General features: G+C 37.8%; 1 protein-coding gene across 3 annotated transcripts in view; it reads left to right on the top strand.

Annotated features, from left to right (window-relative positions):
- The window catches only part of CNST (consortin, connexin sorting protein), a 39,441-nt gene extending 18,807 nt beyond the window's left edge, over positions 1–20,634 (top strand). For 2 of the 3 annotated variants that reach the window (XM_087967022.1, XM_026669381.2), the window contains exons 7-12: positions 406–520; positions 7,371–7,392; positions 7,535–7,631; positions 10,449–11,332; positions 16,941–17,076; positions 19,633–20,634. In XM_087967022.1, the coding sequence (XP_087823148.1) occupies positions 406–520; positions 7,371–7,392; positions 7,535–7,631; positions 10,449–11,332; positions 16,941–17,076; positions 19,633–19,835 (1,457 nt within the window). In that variant the 3' untranslated portion in view covers positions 19,836–20,634. The remainder of the gene's footprint in view (positions 1–405; positions 521–7,370; positions 7,393–7,534; positions 7,632–10,448; positions 11,333–16,940; positions 17,077–19,632) is intronic. The other variant, XM_087967035.1, reaches the window with a different exon arrangement.
- Positions 20,635–21,058: the final 424 nt, after the last annotated feature.

Here is a 21,058-nt window from a genome sequence, read left to right as displayed (position 1 = left end):
TGCTAAGGTTGGAGACCCCTGATATAGTGGAAAGTTGTATGTCAGGTAAAACTTGAGAAATGTCTTCATTTTCTATTATAGCACATTGATTACAGGGAGGTTATGAGGCCAGCAGGATAACTGCCTATATTGTGTTCTATGACTAGGACTTCATCTAAATCTTATTAATTAATGAAAAATTCTAATTAGACAAACAATACTCAATACTGATGAGTTTTTGAGCACATTGAATGAACATTTACTGGGATGGGAAGAATCCCATACAATTTTCATAAAAGGCAGCATCATTTTTTTATTGTTCTGCTTTAATGATTAAAGACCTACTGTAATATTAGGTTTTTTTTAGAATTTATATTTCTGAAATATTAAATAGTTCATTTTTAACATAATGTCTTTTGTTAATAGAAACAAAATGGAAAGCAACAGAGTGCAGTGAGGTTCCAAATCTAAAGAATTCTTCTAAAGATCTGAATAACGAAGAGCTAGACAAACTTGCTGAATTTTGCACATCTCATCAAGAGTAAGTGATGAACATTATTTGTATGTAATAAAACTATACGGTACTAGTCAACATTTTTTCACAGTTCTACATGTGATAATTCTTCTACATCAAAAAGTTGTTCAGTGAATTCTTAATTTGGATATTTTTCGCCCATGTAGCAGCAGCACTTCCCTGTAATAATACACTGTATATTGGTATTAAAATTATACAGTGTATACAAAATAGCTTGCCTTTTAGTGGCACTGACCAAAAATAATAAATTAGTTTTCAGATTAAATATATATTTTTATTTTGCTTATCATATATTTGCAGACCATTGTTCTATTAAAAAAATAAAGATAAGGATAATCTCTAGTCAAGTCACTTCCTGGTTGTTACATCATTAGAACCATGTGGTTTTCTTGAGAATCGAAGAGAAGTAGCTTACTACTGCCTTTCTGACTCTGACTTAGATTTTCTTTAACTTTCTGATATACTCTACAGAACTTATTATAAGATGGCAAAACATGAGATAGGACTGTTCAGAGCAGTAGAACCTTTCTGAAACATGGTGAGAATGATCTATGCATTTTAGAGAACAGAGTAAGCGGCTTTCTTGTGAGGTTTTAGAAGGCCTCAGAAGTCTTTCAAAGGGACAGGGCATAAATGCCATTCACTCAGGACTGCTGTAATTTCTAATGAACACTAAACCAAATGGTTATAACTAAAGGACTATCTGTATATTGATAGTAGTTTTCAAGTCTAGAAATGCTGGCGTCCTTATAAAATATATTGAACATTTGATTACAACTTTGTTAAAATATAAGCAGAAGCTCTTGGATTATAAAATCATCAATTGGAAGTGATTTTGGAGATCATCTACTGGAATGGTCGCCAACTGATGGGCCGTGGCCCACTGGCGGCCCGTGAGAAAATTTTGATGGTCCGCAGAGAAATGTCCCCTCAAAGCAATTAATCCAGGCTGCGTGGGAACACAAGGCTGTGCCGCCCACATGGCCCACCCACCGGCCCCCACCCTTTGGCCAAGCGCAAACCTGCAAAAAGCAGTGCAGCCCTTGCTGGCTAGGACAAGGTAATGGTGCTGTTGCAGCAAGAGGGGCCGGCGGCACAGGCGGGCTGAAGCAGTGATGGAGATGGCCAGAAGGTGCAGGAGCGCCGTGGTACTTGCATTTGCATGGCACTCCCGCACCTTCCAGCTTGCCTCTCCTGGCCTGGGCTCTTTCTCAATGACCGCGGGCTGTAGGGACGGCCCGGGCAGGAAAAGTACCAGCTGGTGGTGCTGGGAGGGGTGGAGTGGGCAAGTCTGCGCTCACCATTCAATTCAGAGGTTCAGAATGCAGCGTCGGCATCAGTTTTCTCGTCTTCCTCGGTGCTCTGTTCTGCCCCCCACCATGGCCCCAGCCATCACTTCCCGGGAAAGGCACAGGAAAAGCAAGCAGAAACACAGCTCTTGCTGGGGCAGAAGAGCTGAGATCGAGGAAGGCACAGGCAACAGAAGACGCAAGCTGCCTCCTTTGAAAAGCGCCACTTTCTGTTGCTTGAGCCTTCCCCAATCTCTGCTCTTTCGCCCCAGCAAGAGCTATGCTTCTGCTCGCTTTCTTTTCCTGTGCCTTCTCCAAGCAGCGATGGCTGGGGCTGTGGGGGGAGCAGCAGGGCTGCTCTCACCCCTCAGCAAGCCAGGCCTGGAAGAACGCAAAGAATTGTGGGCGAGCGCCAGAGAAATGTGTGTTGGAAATGCCATCACACGTTTCCAGCACGCTCTCCACTGTCCCGAAGTAGGATTGAGTGGGAGGAAGGGAGCAGGGGGAAGGATAGGAGGGAAGGAGAAGCCTGGCTGGCTTTCCTTTGGCATGGGGTGGGGGTGGGGAGACCAAATGCCCAGACCAAAAGAGCGCCGAGGAAGATGGGCTCCTAATAACCAGCATGTTTGTGCAGGCAAGAGTTTTGAGCTTTTCTGGGATCAACACCCACGCTTCAGCCTCCACACAGGGAGGGACCCTTCTCTGCTTGGAAGCGGCGGGAAAAATCTGGAGCTTAGCCTCAGGGAGTCCTCTTGTGTGGAGGCCAAAGAGGGGGGATGTTGCCTGGTTATTAGGAGCCCATCTTCCTCGGCACTTCCAGCCCAGTCCTCCTTCCCTCCCCCAACTCTAGGTAGCCACACCTGGCAAAGGAGGGAGAGGTTTCCTCTGACTTGGGGGAGATACAAAATGATAGGAGACCAGATTGGGGAGGGGGCTCTGCTTTTCTTCCGTTTGTGGGGGAGCCAGTTCTTCCCCATCCAGATCTTCCCAGCCTCCAGGCGCCATGTGGCTTCTTTTGAATCCCAGCAGTATTAAATCCTCCCTCTTTCTCCTCAAAAGATGAGAGAGGCCCCTCCTTTCGTCGCTCTGCCCCACAGTTATGATTAAGCACTTGCAATTTTGTTATAATTAAATAAGCATATATATATATATATAGATAGATAGATAGATAGATAGATAGATAGATATATAGATATATATAGATATATATAGATATATATAGATATAGATATAGATATAGATATATAGATATAGATATATAGATATATAGATATATAGATATATATATATATATATATATATAAAATTTATATTTAATATAAAAATAAAATTTTTATATTAAATATCTTTTAAAAAAAATTCGTATTAGTGGTCCTCGGGATTTAAAAGTATGAGTTTGGTGGTCCCTGAGGTCCAAAAGGTTGGCGACCCCTGATCTACTGTACTTCAATTTTTTTTCTTAGGATTACATTTAAATTTTTTGCAGCTTCTTCTGTGTCTAGATCAAACTTTACACTGCCAGAATGAAGCCACCTTCTTGGCTTCGTCATTTGCCAAAAATAAGTCATTACTGATACATATTTTTGGTAATAGCTGATATGCTAGCACAGGGATGTGAAACTCAAGGCCCAGAGGCTGGATCCAGCGCATGGGGTGCTTAAATCAGGCCTGGAAACAACAAAGGACCAGCCCACAGTGCCTCTGCCAATGAAAACAGCTTTGGAAGGCGCACCAGGGGCCCCTGCAACCCACTTTTGGCTGTGACGGCCCCCTGCAATCCTCTGCCAGCGGGGGGGCATATGGCCCCCTGAGGTCCATTTTCATTGGCAGAGAACTATCAAAGCAAACTAAAAACAAAACAAAAGGAGAAATTTCCCCTTTTACATTTGAGCATGCAAAAAGGGACAGAAAAGGAGAAAGGGAAATGGAAAGAAAAAGAAAAAGAATGGAAAATAGGAAGAGAACAAGGAAGGAAAAATAAGGAAAGAGAAGGAAGAAGAAAGGAGAATGTAGAGGGAAGGAAATAGAAGAGAAGGAAGGAAGGAAGATTATAACGAAAGTGAGGGAGGATCTCAGGAAAGTCCTGCATTAGCACTTGGCCACCATAGGTGCCCCCAACCTGAGCCCTGTGTCACGCCCATGCCTGGCCACAGCTACACTCTCTGCCCTCCAAGGTCAAATACAACCCTGATGTGGCCCACAGTGAAATTGACTTTGATACCCCTGTGCTAGCAGATGGGCTGAGCTCTGTGTCTTTCCACATTCACACAGAATGTTGTTACCAGTAAGAGTCTCAACTTGAGTATACTGGTTTTACATTTAGGTATTCCAACCCTCAATCTCTTTTGGAAGAAAAGAAGGAATTAGGTATATTGATCTTAATTTTTTAGAAGAAGGCAAGTTTAAAAATAAATAAACAAGGAATCATGGGTGATAAGATCCAGCAACATGATTCTATTTTAACATTCTTCTGATTTTCATTTTTCGGCAATTTTAAGACTTGTAGACTTCAACTCCCACAGTTCCTCCGCCAACAAAGTTGAAGTCCACAAGTCTTAAAGTTGCCAAGGTTGGAGACCCCTGCACTAGATAACCCAAGCCAGGCAGTATATTTGAAATTCCTTGCTATACTTGTGCCAATGTAGGAGCAGTGTTTTATAAACATTCTTGAATAGTGATGACATTGTTGGATTATAGGGCCCTACATTCAGTTATCGTATCGGCATGTAACTTACTGTGTAATCCTTCACTGCATCTCTCTGCTGATCCTGTTTCACCGACTTGCTTGAAAGAACTATAGTCTGAGCTCCTTAAAGGAAAAGGAAACATACAAAGATAAGATATCAGAGTAAATGTGTAGGGTGGTGGCTAGAAGAAACTGTATTTTCTTGCACACAAGTCTGATAATGCAGCACTGGATTGCATTTTATATCACCTTGCCCACATTTCCATGAAGTCAACAAGTGTATGATATTTTGTCATTTATTGGCCATATATTTTTAATTTGTTCATAAAAACATGAATGGTATATAAAATACAAGAAAGAACTATAGTAAATGTTGCTGGAAAATTCTCTCCTGATCAAGATGCCAAAGAGCCTTGCTGTTTGTCAATGCACTGTACATATAGTCCTCGTTTAACACCTGCAGTTGGGATTGGGTCCTCAGTTACTGAGTGAAACTGTCATTAAGTGTGATATCATGTAATCGCTTCACTCAACAACTGCAATTCTTAGCACTCCCGGTTGCAGTTGTTAAGTTATCTTGCAGGTTGTTAAGCAAATGGCATCCTTGCTAAGCAGTGTGTACAGCCTCAGGAGGCTGTGGGAGGCCCATCACAGGCAGTGCATGATGGTCTCTTTGCTCAGGAGCTGAGAATCCTCCCTGTCAAAATCCAATTAAGATTTTCAACTCTTTAAACAGAGAGACCCTCACTTGTGGCTTGTACCAGGCCTCCCCCATCCCCCCTGAGGCACCTTGTGCTCCTGAGCTGCCTCTCCGCTCTGGAGTTAAATCTTCCCTGCCAAAATCCAAGCAGGATTTTCAGCCATTGAACAGGGAGACACTTGTGTGTGGCAGGTACCAGACCACCCAAGTGTGATGTCCCCCTTGGACAGTTCCTCAGATTTTTCCTTGGAGGTCATCTTGAAAGAGGATGAGCTCATTTCTGGCACGTCAGGAACTAGGTTAATTAATGACTCTGAATAGCCAGCTGAAAGAGATTTATTGGAGGCTTTGGCTAGGGACAGCTTGCAGGGGTGGATGGTCAGTGAAGAGGAGGAGGAGCTGCGTCCATGGTGGATCCGAAAGCACGCAGGGCAGAGAAAAGACAAGAGCAATTGAGATCTGCCAGATTACTCAGGAGAAGGCCCTGCCCATCTTGATTAGCTATTCCAGAAAACTATCACAGCAGGCAAAGGGAGGGGTTGCTGGAAAGAATGTGTTGGATTTCTAGCTGTGTTTGATCCTTTTTCTTCCTGTTTGACTTTGTGCCTTGGAGACTCTGAACTTCTCTTGCCAAGTGAGTTTTTATGTGTGCGTTTCAGTTTCACCTGGTGGATTTAAGTGTTTGCAGACATGATATTCTTCCGATTAAATTCGAATTCGATTTTTGAAATCGCCCCCTTTCCCCCCTTCTTCTCCTCCTTCCCCTCCCCTCGGAGGCCCAGTCAGGAGTTGCTACCGCCGGCGCGGCTCTGCGTGGCTCAGTCCCGCGTTGCCTCAGGAAGGAAAGGCAAAAGGAAGAGCCGCGGCGGCGCTTGCAACGGCAGCAGCGCTCCTGGTTTTGCCTTTCCTTCCCGAGGCAACGCGGTGCGTAGCGGAGGCCGGGCGGGCGGGCGGTGCGAGCGGCGGGCGGTGCGAGGCGGTGCGGCGGAGGCCGGGCGGGCGGGTAGGCGGGCGGTGCGAAGGGAGCTGGGCAGCGATTTCTTGGCGCGCGGTGGGGGGTCTCTTTGGCAGCCCGATTTTTTTTTTTCAGAGGGAATATCATGCCTGTGTTTGGTGTTTGCATTGTTTTATGGACTCCTGGCAATTGCCTTGTGGACTAATCTTGGCCTGCTTATGGCTGGATATATTTGGGACAGTTCTGAGGCTAGGTGAAGGGAATTGCTGGGGAACATTAATAAACTCTCTAAATCACATTCTGTGTGTGTGTATGAGGGAGTGGGGCAGCATACCAAGGCCTCCCCCATCCCAAGAGATTTTTCAGTCCTTTACTGCCTCTCTACTCTGGGGCTACAAATCCTGCTTGGATTTCGAAATGGACCTTTTTCAGTCAGCCCCCATAGACAAGAGAGTTCCCGCTCGTTTCTTGAAGCTGGTTGCAAATAACCTATTCTGCAAATATTCTGTGCCAAAATTCTGCTTGAGTTTGGGACTCTTTTCAGCCACTTCCCAGAAATAAGAGAGTGTCCTCTTGGCAGACAGCAGTGGTTTGGCCATTGATTTTCTGGGAAAGGGAAGATTTCAAATGACAATCACATGATTGCAGGGAGCTTGGCAACCACTTGTAAGTGTAAATGGGTTGCCAAATGCCCAAATCACAATCACGTGGTCACAGGGGCACTGCGACAGCCATAATTTGAGTCATAAGTCTCTTCGTTCAGTATTTTTTATCATTTCGAATGGCCACTGAATGAACTGTCAGTAAGCCAGTAGTATATTCTCTCTGTGCAGTTTCCCCAACAGTAAATTAGAATTCAGAGTCTTTGGCTAATTTTTCTTGGTTGATTTCAGTTTAGGGCAATTTTTGTAAAGCTGGAATTTTTAAATAAACACAGGCTGTAAGGGCACTTACAAGATCTTACATTCATTTCACTATTTTTATTGCCTTCTGGGCCATCAAGTGACAATTTGTACAGTAATGTCATTAATATTGGTATGCTCTGGCTCTGTGCTTTAAAACTGGTGGTATAGATAGTATTTCAGTCTTGTAAAGCCCTATGCTATTATTAGAACATGGAAAAAAATGATCTGATTTGTTCTCTAGTTTTGATGACGTTTGTTATGAAGAATATTTTGGTGAGACCTGCTGTTTATTTTTAATTTTCTTATGCTTTTGGGTTACAGGCCACTTGTCTCCAGGAGCAAGGTAAGCTATGGTTTTTTTTTTCTTGACATAGTTTGCTATTAAATGATTGAGTATTCTTTAAAAGAAATTACTTCCCATAACATGTGCAACATAAACATAAAAACAAAGATATTTATAATGTAAACGTTACTTTGCTTTGCAGCTCATAAATAAAGAAATATCCTTTAGATGTGAACGGTTCATAAGTTTAATGGCATCTGAAGATTTAAAAGAACAAAGTACTTCTACATGGGATTCAGGTATCTGTCCTATAAATTACTCTAGCTTAAATTAAACAAAAATGTCATTATTGGAAAATTTGGAAGAATAATCAACCTTTTTAAATCAGAGCAAGAAAATGTAATTATATCTTGATGTCTTTTTTGTGGGGAAAAAGACTATATGGTCAATGGCTTTAAAGAATACTCTTTATTTTCCAGCATTAAATATTACAGGATAAAGATATACAGTTATTAATGGAACTGGGCAGGAAATTGAAAAGGATGAAAGTTATTATTGAGAGATAGCATGCAAAAGTGTCTTCCGAGTGCATTTTTGTAATGTTTTGTAATGTTTTAGTTCCTTATGGAGTTCATGTGTCTTTTCATGGTAACAATCTCCTACAAATGTCATTAGTAATTAAGTTGTATAAATTTGTAGGAGGCAGTTTTGATAGACGTAATCAGAGATGGGTTACACATTGCCTCTGAACTAATTTTATGCTGCTATAACCACAATTGCAACAACAACAACAACAACAAAATAAAACAGTGGCACATTTCCAACTATATTGAGGTGGGAAGCACATGAAAATTCCTGAAATAGATTTAACATAATTTTAAAAAATAATAAATGCTCCCACCAAAGCAGGAAAACAAAATAGAAAACCCAGGCCACAAATATGACATAGGTTCACGTACATTATCAGTCCAGCCATTATAGCTCTTGTTTCTCTTCAAATGTACAATATAATTCCTGGCATTAAAAAAATGTCCTATTCAAGAATAGATAGTGCATCCTTTGCAATAATAACTTTGTCAATGGAAATCGGTAAATGGAGCTGATGCAATTAGACTTTTTAGATTAATGCATGACTCTTGCATAGTCATGACATTCACAAAATTGGTGAGTATGTAAAAATAATAATCATCATCATCATCAACTTGAGTTTTAAAATGAGTATGTAAGCTGATGGAAATTTTAAATTTGAATTCTAAACACATCCTTCTGTACACAGTGCCATATTTGTCCTATAATACATAATATACAAATACTTGAATATATTATGGAGAAATTGTATCTCGTACAATAGCTTTTTACATATTTCCCTAAAAATTCAGGAGGGAAATGTTATTAGGTTTCTCATGTTTATTATTCTTAATGCCTTTAAAACATGGTCTTGAAATGTGTATAAACATTAACATTTTTTACTGAAAGGCAAAGAACATTCAGCCTATTTTTGGAGAAGAGATTCGGATAAGAGACTTCAAATTAAAATTAAAATCTCATATTCAAATTTATCACATATCATCCATAGCATATGTATACACCTCAGTTAGGATGCTACAAAAATAGTTCCTTTTTGTGTTTTTCTGTCAATAACTTCAATCCCTCTTAGAACAGGGATGAGGAACCTCTGCTCTTTGAATTAAGTTATCTATGTCATCTTGAAAATCCTTCCCATCATTTGCTGTTCCTCTCCTTTCTTTGATATCCTCCTAATTTAGTCATTTAAGGACATAAAAAAGTCAAGCCTCAATTTTCCTCTGTTACAGAAGTTGTCATTGAGTTCTTGTTGATTTTTCTGCCATGACCCTTTATTCATGTTGGAAAATTATTCTGCAAACATTAAGGAACTTATAGCATATGTTTAATTCTCTGTTTTTAAATGCAAGTTAAGAAAATATATTTATAACTGTGGTAAACTTATTTTTACATTATATAGCACAAGCTCATATCCATGTGTATTTTTAGACACAAACATTCCTTGATTTAGTTCATATATGGGCAAGGATTTGTAGTTAATCAGAAGTTGATACACTGGATTGATTTGCCTAGCTTTGCGTAGTTTAATATTATCCTGCTGTTAAAATAATCATACAAGATTATATCACTAAATACAGTATTCTCTCCTTCAACTAGTTAGATCTCCTGTGATAACTGGTATATACCGTATTTTTCAGAGTATAACATGCTCCAAAGTATAAGACCCAACCAGCTTTTGGGGAGGAAAACAAGAAAAAAAAATCTCCCTCTGCCTCTACCTCCCAGCAATTTGCCTCCTTGCAACAAACAGCAAACAGCCTGGTCAGCTTCAGCACAGCCTGATTAGCACAAGCAGCTGATTGTCGGTTGAATTGGCCTCCCAGCGATCAGCTGTTTTAGGCTGCAGGGATTGCCATTGCCTATTGCTGCCTCCACACACCCCATTTTCAGCCTCTGCATGCCATTTTTGGCCTCCATGCATCCTGTTTTCGGCCAATTTTGGGCAGCGAGGATTGGAATGGGGAGAAAATGGGGCACACAGAGGCTGAAAACAGGGTGCCCGGATGCCAAAAATGGGACGCGGAGGCCGAAAATGGAGTGTGGGAGGCCAAAAATGGGATGCGGAGGCAACATTCTCTCTATAAGATGCACAGACATTTCCACCCACTTTTGGGGGTAGAAAAAGTGTGTCTTATACTCCGAAAAATACAGTACTTTTTGACTTCTCTTGCTCTGCCTCTGTTTTTACTGCACAGGCATCCTAATGAGTTTTCTACAGATTTCATTTATAAACACTGGTTCAAACATTGGATTCAAACTGTACGTACCAACATTGCACTTCAGGCACAATTTGCATAAACATTAAGATAACACTCCATTTAAAGTTACACTCGGTTATTTTAATGGGATCTGGCTATTTTAAATCTTGGTATTAAAATTAATGTATCAGACCATTGCTGCCAAGGATAATCTGTTCAAGCATTACTGACAGTGCTGTCAGATGTTTTGTTGTTGGTTGTTGTTGTTTTTCCCTCAGTGTTTTTGTGCTGAATCACCTCTAAATGCTTCGACTCTTTTTCCGTTTCATTTAGATACTCAGAGCCAGCCAAGTATTGAAGCAAAGAAACAGAACCATCACAGAGAAGGAGAGAGAGATGAAAGTTTCCAGTCTGAAAGCTGTTGTCTGATCAAGGAAAAAGAAAGACTTCAGCTATCTGCAAGGAAACACCATCTCAAGGAGGAGCTCTGCTGTACCGAATCCACACTGAATCAGCCATTTGTTTTATCCACAGAGACCCTGGACACGCCTTTCTCTCAGTGTTTATCTTTGAGGGATGCTAGTGAAAATGACAGCCTGCAGCTAAGGAAAGAACAGTTCTCTCAGGATGGAGCAAAAATAGAAGCAGCAGCTGAAAAGCCTGCAGCAACGTGTTTTAGTGAACCAATGGTAGATGCATTAGTTTGGACAGATGCTGATTATATACCTCCTGATCTTATAGCCACGGATGAAAATATTCCATCCAAAAGAAACTTACTGAGGACAAAAACCTGTTCTAGCTCTGTGGTGATTGCCTGTAGCCAGTTGGAAAGCAACTTAGTAAATCTGCCACAGCAGCAACAGCCTGATTATGAAAATAACAGGAAATCTGTGCAAAACCAAACATCAGGCATTAGTGGGAATGTACAGTTTGACACTGAGATGTCCAAACAGCCTAGAGTTGTATATGAATGGACACAGGAAGAAACAACAGTACTGGAAGAAAAAGGTGAAAGTGAGGAATCAGAAGGCTTCCTTGAACATATTTTAAATGGTACCATAAAAGTTAGAGAGGAGGCTCTTAAATTTCTAGAAGCCCAAGAAAACTCTGAAATTCTTCCACTTGAACAAGCACTTTATTCTTCATCGGAGGATTATTCACCAGATGAAAGCTTTTCTTCACTTGATGAGCTTGCAAAACGAATACAGATTGCCGAGGTAAATACTGAAAAAAAATCTTGTTTTCATGATTCATGATTGCCCTGTATGTATGTATTTATTTTCTTCAGCATGTAAAGCAGTTGAAGAGAAAGTTTATGATACTTGCATGACTTTACCAGCATTTAAATATGCACTTTGGAAAAAACAGATTTTCAGTGGATAAAAATGAACTTCTGGATTTACCTGTTAAAATGAGCTGATATGAAGAGCAGGGAACTATGCTGTGTAATTTTGAAGATGGAAATCGTATTAATTATTACTATAACTGCCGTAAAGAAGATCTGAAGTCACTTCTTAAGTATTTTTTCCTTTTTCTCTCATTTTCTTTTGTTTTCAATACTTTTTTTTACCTTTCTTTCTCCTTTTTCATGTTTATCTTTTAACTTTATAAAATATTTCTTTAATATAAATTATATTTTTAAAAAGGAAAAAATAGATTTCCACTTAGAAAACAGACATGTTAGCATACATTGTTTTTCTGTTTCTGAGTTATTTCACTTTTATTGCCATTCTCTATTGTTCCTGTTAACCTCTAAATTATTTTGTTTTGTTATAACTTCTTGGTGCAGCTACTAGGCTTGATAAATGCCTTATATTGCTTTTCAGAGAATTATATATTAAGACAGAACATGCTATTCTTTCATTGCTGAGTGCTTTTATTGCGGTCACTTCATGTTTTTGGAAATGTTAATTATATCTTCTTATGAAGTCAGCCATAGGAAATTACAGTTTAGGGTTGATGCATTGATCTGTAAAAATTAGAAAGGAAAACATCAATTTTTCTATCAAAATCGTTTTTGAAGGCATTCAGCTGTTTTTCTAACAACAATAACAACAACAATAATGCTTTATTTCATTTGACTTATTCATTGGGCTTTTCCCTAGGGTCACTGGTTTGTCTGTTTACTTATTGCAATTATTCTTAACGCCACAAATAAATTGCTGTCTTCCTACCAGTAAAATAAATGTATGTAAGCAGAATTTAGAATGAAGAACGTCTCTTTTTTTAAACTTTAACCCTGTTTTTCTTGTAAAGGTGAACTTGTAACTATGAGAGTATGTATTTCAAAGTGTTGAAAGTACTTGTGGTATTATTAACAGATGGATGGGTCCTAGCATGTGGAGAGAGTGTAATGAATGAATATATATAGCAAAGTACATAGATGTTCCCAAATCTTGGATGGGGAAGAAGAATACCAGATAATATTTCCAACCACTTGGTATAATGTGCATTGTAATTGCTAAAGTTTGAGTAAAACCAAGGTGGCTTATTCTGAATTTTAAAACTAAGATTCTATTGTTTAAAAAAAATCTAGCAAATATTATGATTTCCTTAAGAAAAATGAAGAAATCCCTATCAGCCTTCTGAAAAGTTCTTTTAAATGGATTATATATGAAACTCCTGATTTCACTCTTCTTCTACTTTTCAATGCTGTTTTTTTACATTAGTAATGCTTTTGAGAAACTTTAACTTGTTAAAACCATGTTTTAACAATTCTAGCCACATTACAATCTATTTACTTGTGTGTTTTTCTCACTTTCCCATCTTGTGTTTACTGTAAGTGTAAGAGTTGATGATACAATGCTCTTATGGGAGATCTTATGTAATTCGTAGCTCTGTGTTGCTGTTGTTTGAGCACTGAATTTATCACAGGGAGACATTGGTCTTTAAAGAGGGCACAGAATGTACCTTGCATCATTCAACAGCAATCTCTGCAGGCCAAATATGGAATAATATGAGTTGTCTCTAGAGGGAGCTTACTCCTCTGGCTCTGTCAGCTGGAAAATGAACTTTAAAGAGATGTAAAATATGGGAAAGCAAAGGGGATGGGATGGCGTTTTTGAATGTTCATTAGAGTAGAACTATAGTGGTTTATTGTGCAAAATTAAATGGATGTGAATGTTGGATAATATAAAAATTTATGCTTATTTCCTAAAATTGAGGACTTAGTATTCTGGGACACTTACTGAGCTGTACTACAACAAGCAAGTCCATTGCTTATCAACAGAGCCACTGCTGATCCAAATCTCTTCCTTATCTTCCTTATTGTTGATTGGTTCTTTCTCCAGACATACGGGTGTCCTTGACTTACAACAGTTCATTCAGTTTCCGTTCAAAATTACAACAGCACTGAAAAAAATGACTTATGACCATTTTTCACAGTTACAACCTTTGAAGGATCCCCATGAGCATGTGATCAAAATTCAGATGCTTAGCAACTGGTTCATACTTATGACTGTTGCTGTGTCCCAAAGTGATATGATCCCCTTTTGCAACCTTCTGACTAGCAAAGTCAAGGGGGAAGCCAGATTCACTTAACAACCAGGTTACTAACTTATCAGTTGCAGTGATTCACTTAACAATTGTGGCAAGCAAGGTCGTAAAATGGGACAAAATGTAAAATGTCTTACTTAACAAGATAAATTTTGGGCTCAATTCTGGACATAAGTCAAGGACTACCTGTATCTGTCCTGATGAAAAACTGAAGGAGTAATAGTTTCCATTTATTTTGCCCTTTCTTCTAAGCAACCCTGTGGATTCTCCCTAGAGGGAGACAGATCATGGAGAAATGTGTAATCTCTGTTTCAAAAAGGAGAGTTGAATTTTAATATTACAATTAGGAACGCCAATAAAAATTGTACTGACATGTTGACAGGAATCTAATATTTGATCCACGCCTTGGTGTCTGGTTTGTTTTGCTTAATATACTATTGAGTTGGGCATAAAGCACTGAAATGTTTTCTCTTAAAATTTTAGTAAAACGTGACACAATATTTCAATCAGCTATCTATAAAAATTGATTCATGTCCATATTTTGCATAAAAACACATCTTGGCATGAAGAGAAACAGCAGAATGGATGCCCCAATTCATAGCTATGCATTAAAAAATATTTCAGAAAGATAGCCTAAGCCAATGTCTAGTTATGCCCAGCTTTTATACAATATTCAAAGTTTTTGTGTGCCGTCCTCAACCCTCCTACCAAAATGTCCTTAATGTTATAGTACATATGTTACTATACCACCAAATGTCAGCAATTACAGCCATTAAATTTCATTTGATTTTGGAGAAATCACTTCCATCTACTATAAATCAGGATTTTCAGTTGCCAGAATTCAGCAGTGTGTTTACAGTTAAACTTGCCCAATATTAGTCTTTTTAAGAGAGAGATATTTTCTTGCTTCCTTTGTACTATTATGAATAGAATAGAATAGAATAGAATAGAATAGCATTCTTTATTGGCCAAGTGTGATTGGACACACAAGGAATTTGTCTTGGTGCAAATGCTCTCAGTGTACATAAAAGAAAAGATACATTCGTCAAGAGTCATAAGGTACAACACTTAATGATAGTCAGAGGGTACAATAAGCAATCGAATCATAGTAGGAAACAGTCAATATAAATCGTAGGGATACAAGCGACAAAGTTACAGTCCTACAATCACAAGTGGGAGGGGATGGGTGAAAGGAAGGATGGGAGGATTAATAGTTACAGTAATGCAGACTTAGTAAATAGTTTGACAGTGTTGAGGGAATTATTTGTTTAGCAGAGTGATGGTGTTTGGGGAAAAACTGTTCTTGTGTCTAGTTGTTCTGGTGTGCAGTGCTCTATAGTTTTGAAGGTAGGAGTTGAAACAGTTTATGTCCAGGATGTGAGGGGTCTGTAAATATTTTCAGCCCTCTTTTTGACTCGTGCAGTATACAGGTTCTCAATTGAAGGCAGGTTGGTAGTAATTGTTTTTTCTGCAGTCCTAATTACTCTCTGAAGTCAGAGGGACTTACAGTAATGGAAAGATACAGAGTAAAAACACAACACTGAAGTCAATACTTTTAAAGTCAGAATTAAAATCAGTATAATTAAAATCACATAATGGGTAAAAGCTTGGTTGTCTTTAGTTCCTTGTGATACCCTATTTCTAACTCCCAGAGGCCTTTGTATATCCTTTCTGCAATGGAGTACTCAGCCTCCAGGGGGCATTGTGTATTCTAAAAGCTGAACCCCACAGAGAAAACACCTGCAAAGGCATTAAAATGGTGGGAAAGAAAGGGATTCACAAAGTGCTACTTATAAGTGACTGTCATAATACATTTGAAAAAGAACTTTCTATTTCTTAGTTCTGCTGAAGGTGATTACTATAGTATATTTCAATACCTTAATGATATTTAAGAAGTTAGAAAGGAAAGTAACTGTAGGTTGAATATATGTAATTGTTTTATATTTAAATCTGGAATTATTTGTATTTTCAAATATTTTGAATTAAAAAGATAATAAGTTCAGCTATTATCGATGTGACTTACATATCAGTATAGCTGGATGAGAATTTTTTGATAGATTGGGCATACTGCACTAATCTTTAGGATTGTAACCGCTCCATAACATTTAATGAGTTTTTGACCTTGAGAAAATTCTCATACCTGACTACTTCAATTCTTACTGTTGTCTATGGCATTGCTGCATGTGCATTTCACATTTCATATCAAACATGTGCAGGGTCATTGCCAATATTTAAGAGTAATGGGAGTACTGAAGCTGAAATTGAATTTTTAGGTTAATGGATGCCATATAGCTGCTTGCTTGGAATGTATGTGCATTGTAAGCTCCTGAATAGCAATAGCATTAAGACTTATATACCACTTCACATTACTTTATAGTTCTCTCTAAGCGGTTTACAGAGTCAGCATATTACCCCCAACTATCTGGGTCCTCATTTTGCTGACCTTGGAAGGATGGAAAGCTGAGTCAATCTTGAGCCAGTCAGGATCAAACTGCTGGCAGTTGGCAAAATTAGTCTGCAATACTGCATCCTTTTTATATATATAACAGTTCAGTGCAGGTTGCAGTTCACTTATTATAGATTGTATTGCAATATAATTTAGTTCAAAAAGCATTGATCAAAACTATATTCTTTTTTATTTGACAATATAAAAGTACAATAACTGAAATATGGCCATACCATAGATTGGCTGCCTTGAAAAATTAAATAATTCATAGAGAAGTAATGGCTCTACTAATATAGGTGAAATTATCCTTTGCAGATAGAAGCTACTAAGAATTCTACTTTAAGTACCTATGCTTTTAGCAATTCACTTTCTTATTGATTTTATATTTTAAGAGCTTTTATGCTTTAAGATGCTTATTTGTGGAATTCAGACTAGTGTTTGGAGTAAAATATAAACTTTTATAGCTACACTGCAGAAATGTGTCTTATCATTCTATGCTTGGTTTCATCATTATACCAGATTTATTCTCAATTGCATGTCCAACATCCAAATAAGGAAATACTTGAGCTACTTTTATCCATAATAGCATCTAGTTTCTATCCAAATAGAACCAAGGGAGAACATTATGTTGTAGGATATTAATAGAACCTTTGATATTTGATATTTAACAGTATTTTAAAGTCAAATCTCTTAAATATCTTATAAAATAATTATGTTTGCAACTTATAATCTTCAATAATTGTGAAGATTAAAATCAAGAGTTAAAATATCTCAAAGATAATGTGTAAGATTCTGTAATATATAAGCACACTATGTATACATAGCAAATGAAACAAACTCTTAATACTGTGTTTTATAACAGTCTATTTTATCATTCTTGTTAGACTGTTCCTGCAGAGGGGCTTGTATCTATATTGAAAAAAAGAGATGACAGTGAAGAAAAAAGATTGGCTCAAATCCAGCTGAAACAATCAAAAAGAAGAGTGAGATTCCAAGAAATGGAAGACACATTAGAACAAGGTACTTTCTCCTCACTAATTTTAACTACAGAATTGCATAATCACACGAAATATAAAACCCTAAATATTCAAGTTACATATATGTGCCACATCTGCTAATATCCAAGAGTGACGAATGGAGAGGGTAGGTTGCTCTCAACTATAGGTAATATACTTTCATGCAAACATTGTGTTGCATTGTTTTGTGGGAGATAGGTCATCTCATGAGCCCTGCCCTTTTTGAAATGGTGGCTACATTCGGGATATTGAGCATATGTCATGGCCACTTTCACAAAATGTCTGCAATGAAAGGGATCAGATAAAACTTTGGCTTAGCTCAAGTGTAGAGTCTTAGACTTTGACACCCCAAAGGATAGGTCTTCAGTATCATGACCTCCTAAGTACTCTTTTTCTTATATCTTGATATTTTTATCTTATCATTTATGCACCATACGGAAGAGGATTTACATTGTAATGATTTGATGCCCTGCCCTCATTGGTTGCTTCAGGAAAAGATAACATTCCTTATCAGCGCCACCTTTGCATGTGCTGGGACACATGACTGAGTTTGTGACCCAAGAATTACTAGACTGTTCCATATACCACATGTGATCCTTTGATCTAACTGAATCATTTATTAGTAAGCTTTTCCACCTGTTGTAACCAGTGATTATAAATTATCTGCTGCAAAATCAGCATCTTAGAAAGTTACAGAATTCTTAGCCACATCTATGACTATTAGAAATCAGTGGATTTGTTCTACAATCAACTCCAGGTTTTATCTTTTCCATATACTTAACAGTTGTTGATTGCCTTGTTCTAGAATTTTCCACAAATCTAATTTGTCACCAGAATCTTGGCATCCTCTGCAGCATTTTTTTTATTTTCTGCCAAGTTTGATTTACATATCTCTTAATAGGCTTTTTATTCTCTTTAATCATTGCACAATGTTATTAATATATATTCTATTATCTTGTTTTATGGATAAGGCAGGCAGGCAATGGAGGAGAGGGGAAAGGGAAGGGAAGGAAAAAGGAAAGGAAAGGAATTCTATGCTAACAATAATAACACAGCCCTATGCTTGGCTATTCAGCCAATATTATTGCCAGTTAAGATTGTACTAATTTTGTAGGGGACAGATAGAAAATATCTATAAATAGAAGGCAAAATCAAAGTCAAATCAGAGAACCTATTAGCATGGGTGGTTGTATTGATTTTGAGGTGCTGCCATTATTCTCAGCTCCTATTTTTGGCTGGGTGTGTTATTTATGTTTTTAATTATTGGTCATATTTTTATTTTGTTTTATTTTGACCCAGAGTCATGTATATAAGTTGGGTGGACATATACATTTATTAAATAAATAAAATAAAATGTTCTTATGCAGTATTTCTAATGCAGCTGGTGGGGATGTTATCTTATATCAAAATATTACAGATTCCCTCATAAATTCAATCCCACAGTAGTGTATAACTTCACTATTAAAAAGGTCAATAAATTAAACAGCCCATTCATAGAATCAAAAATATTTGTGTTGAGTTAATATGTTGGGGAAAAGCTAGCATAAAAATACATGGATTTTATTTTTCCATCCATGAATGAATGGAATAAAATTATACAGGCATCGTTCACTTAAAAAGGGTAATTGGGATGTCACTAAGCAGTGCAATTGGAAAGTGTGACATTGTGACCACATTGCTTAGTGCCAGCAGTTCTGATGCTTGTGGTTGCCATTGTTAAGCAATTCCATACGGTTATTAAAAGAGTTGTGGTGGTGCAGTGGTTAGAGTGCAGGATTGCAGGCTAATTTTGCTGACAGCCAGGAGTTTGATCCTCGGCTCAAGGCTGTTTCAGCCTTCAATCCTTCCGAGGTTGGTAAAATGAGGACCCAGATTGTTGAGGGTAATATGCTAACTCTGTAAACTGCTTAGGGAGAGTTGTAATGCATTATGAAGTGGTATATAAATCTAAGTGCTATTGCTAAGAGCTATTAAGTGGATTAAGGTATTAGCAACCTTCTACTGATTTCTCCACTGACTTTCCTGTCAGAAGCTGGTAGCCACGGTCACAAATGGCAATCACATGATTGCGGGATGCTGCAAAATTGTAATCACCAGCTGGTCCCATAGCAGCCAGATCAAGATCACATGACCCTGTGGACTCTGCAAACTCTGAGACCCAATTATAAGGACCACTCATTCAGTACCGTCATTAGTTTAAATCAGAGGTCTCCAAACCCTGCAACTTTAAGACTTGTGGACTTCAACTCCCAGAATTCTCTAGCCAGCTATGCTACTATAGGAGACTACCTATAGAAGCAAGTTGTAAATACAAACAAATATTTAATTGTGCACATTTTCTTCTGCAAAAGCAAAAGAAGGAAGCTTATTGCCTAAATCTTTCTTTGGTCCAATATTGACATTTGTCTTTAGCTTTGCCCTGTCTTAGTAGAGAAAGTTGCTGGTTCTGGGCATTTATTTGGCAATTTCAGTGTTGGGAAATGTATACAGTACAGGTAAGTAAAGTATTTCAGTTATCTGCCATTCTATTCACTCTGTGCCATCTATCTTCTTTTTACAGAGGACGTTGGGGCTGGCTCCTGCATTTTGCTGATCTTACTGTGCATAGTAACTGTCTTCCTTAGTATTGGAGGAACAGCATTATACTGTACACTTGGCAACACAGAATCTGCAGTCTGTACTGACTTTACTGCCAATGTGGATTTTTACCGCAACCAGATACAGAAGGGTATAGAAGAACTTAAACACTGGATAATTTTATAATAAAAGAAGAGATATGAACATATACTAATATTTTGCTGTTGCAAGAAGAAAGAAAAATAGTTCAAGCTTTGAATAATTTGGCACTTTCAGAAGAAGTAACATGGCAGAGGAAGCATCTGTGTTTTGTACATAGGAGTTAATGTCCAGTAATTGGAGTCCTAGAGTTATTGATCAACTTTCATGAGGTAGCATAAGAGACTGTCCTAATGTTCTCCTTTTGAAATGCTCAGAACAATCTTCTGTTTACCAACTTAGAAAAGAAAAGAAAAGTTCATCTTTCCTAAAATTTCCAATCCTCATACAGTCATGTGCAATCTCTGTAAATTTTAATACAAAGCCGCTGATTTTCCCTACATCATAATGCAAACATACTGTCTCCAATTATCATGCAATAAGTTCATATTTAATGGAAACAAACCTTATTTGGGAATCGTGTATTTTATGTTTTTAATTATTTTAACGAATTGTAATAATTTGGATGTGACAGTAGTACAAATAGTAGCCTTCTCCAATTAAATGTTATTTAATTGTGCAACATTTTAAAATGTAGCAGTTGTAATAAGTGATGCTTTCATTATTTTCATATACAGTCTTGGAAAACACGCAGAGAGTTTTAGTAATAGATTCCTTAAAATGGATTTATAAAACAGGTTCTCTATATAAAACCAAATATAAAATATGGCTCATTTCAGTGCCAGTAATAGCCATTCAGGGTTAGCTTGAATAAGGTAGCATCCAGATTGAATAAATAAATAAATAAATAAATAAATAAATAATGAGTCACATTTTTTTTAAAAAAGGTTTCACTTTGCACATTTATTTTTTAGATACATTTTTGTGGTGTTGTGAGTGTACATCTAACACTATAAAGTGGAACACAATATACTTACAAGCACTGACATAAAACGTTCTAACTTGACAGAGACATTTATTTCTTGAGTGTGATCCTAGTAACAGAAGTAGGTTTCTTCTCTTGAGTGTGATTCTAGTAACAGAAGTAGGTTTCTTCTCTATTACAAGCCAAAATGGGCCTTGGACAACGTTAAATCCTCTTTTGATTTTATTAAAACTACTGGTTTCTATTTCTCCAAATTATGAAGAAAAAAACAAACTGAAAAACTATATCTTTAGAACAGGGGTCTCCAACCTTGGCCACTTTAAGACTTGTGAACTTCAACTCCCAGAATTCCCCAGACAGCATGGCTGGCTGAGGAATTCTGGAA

This window comes from Notechis scutatus, chromosome 1, assembly GCF_049901735.1.
Source record: "Notechis scutatus isolate UNSWTSFEM ecotype Mainland chromosome 1, rNotScu1.2, whole genome shotgun sequence".
Classification (NCBI taxonomy): Eukaryota; Metazoa; Chordata; class Lepidosauria; order Squamata; family Elapidae; genus Notechis; species Notechis scutatus.
The sequence above is the reverse complement of the archived record's forward strand: the minus strand, read 5'-3'. Positions and strand labels throughout refer to the sequence as shown.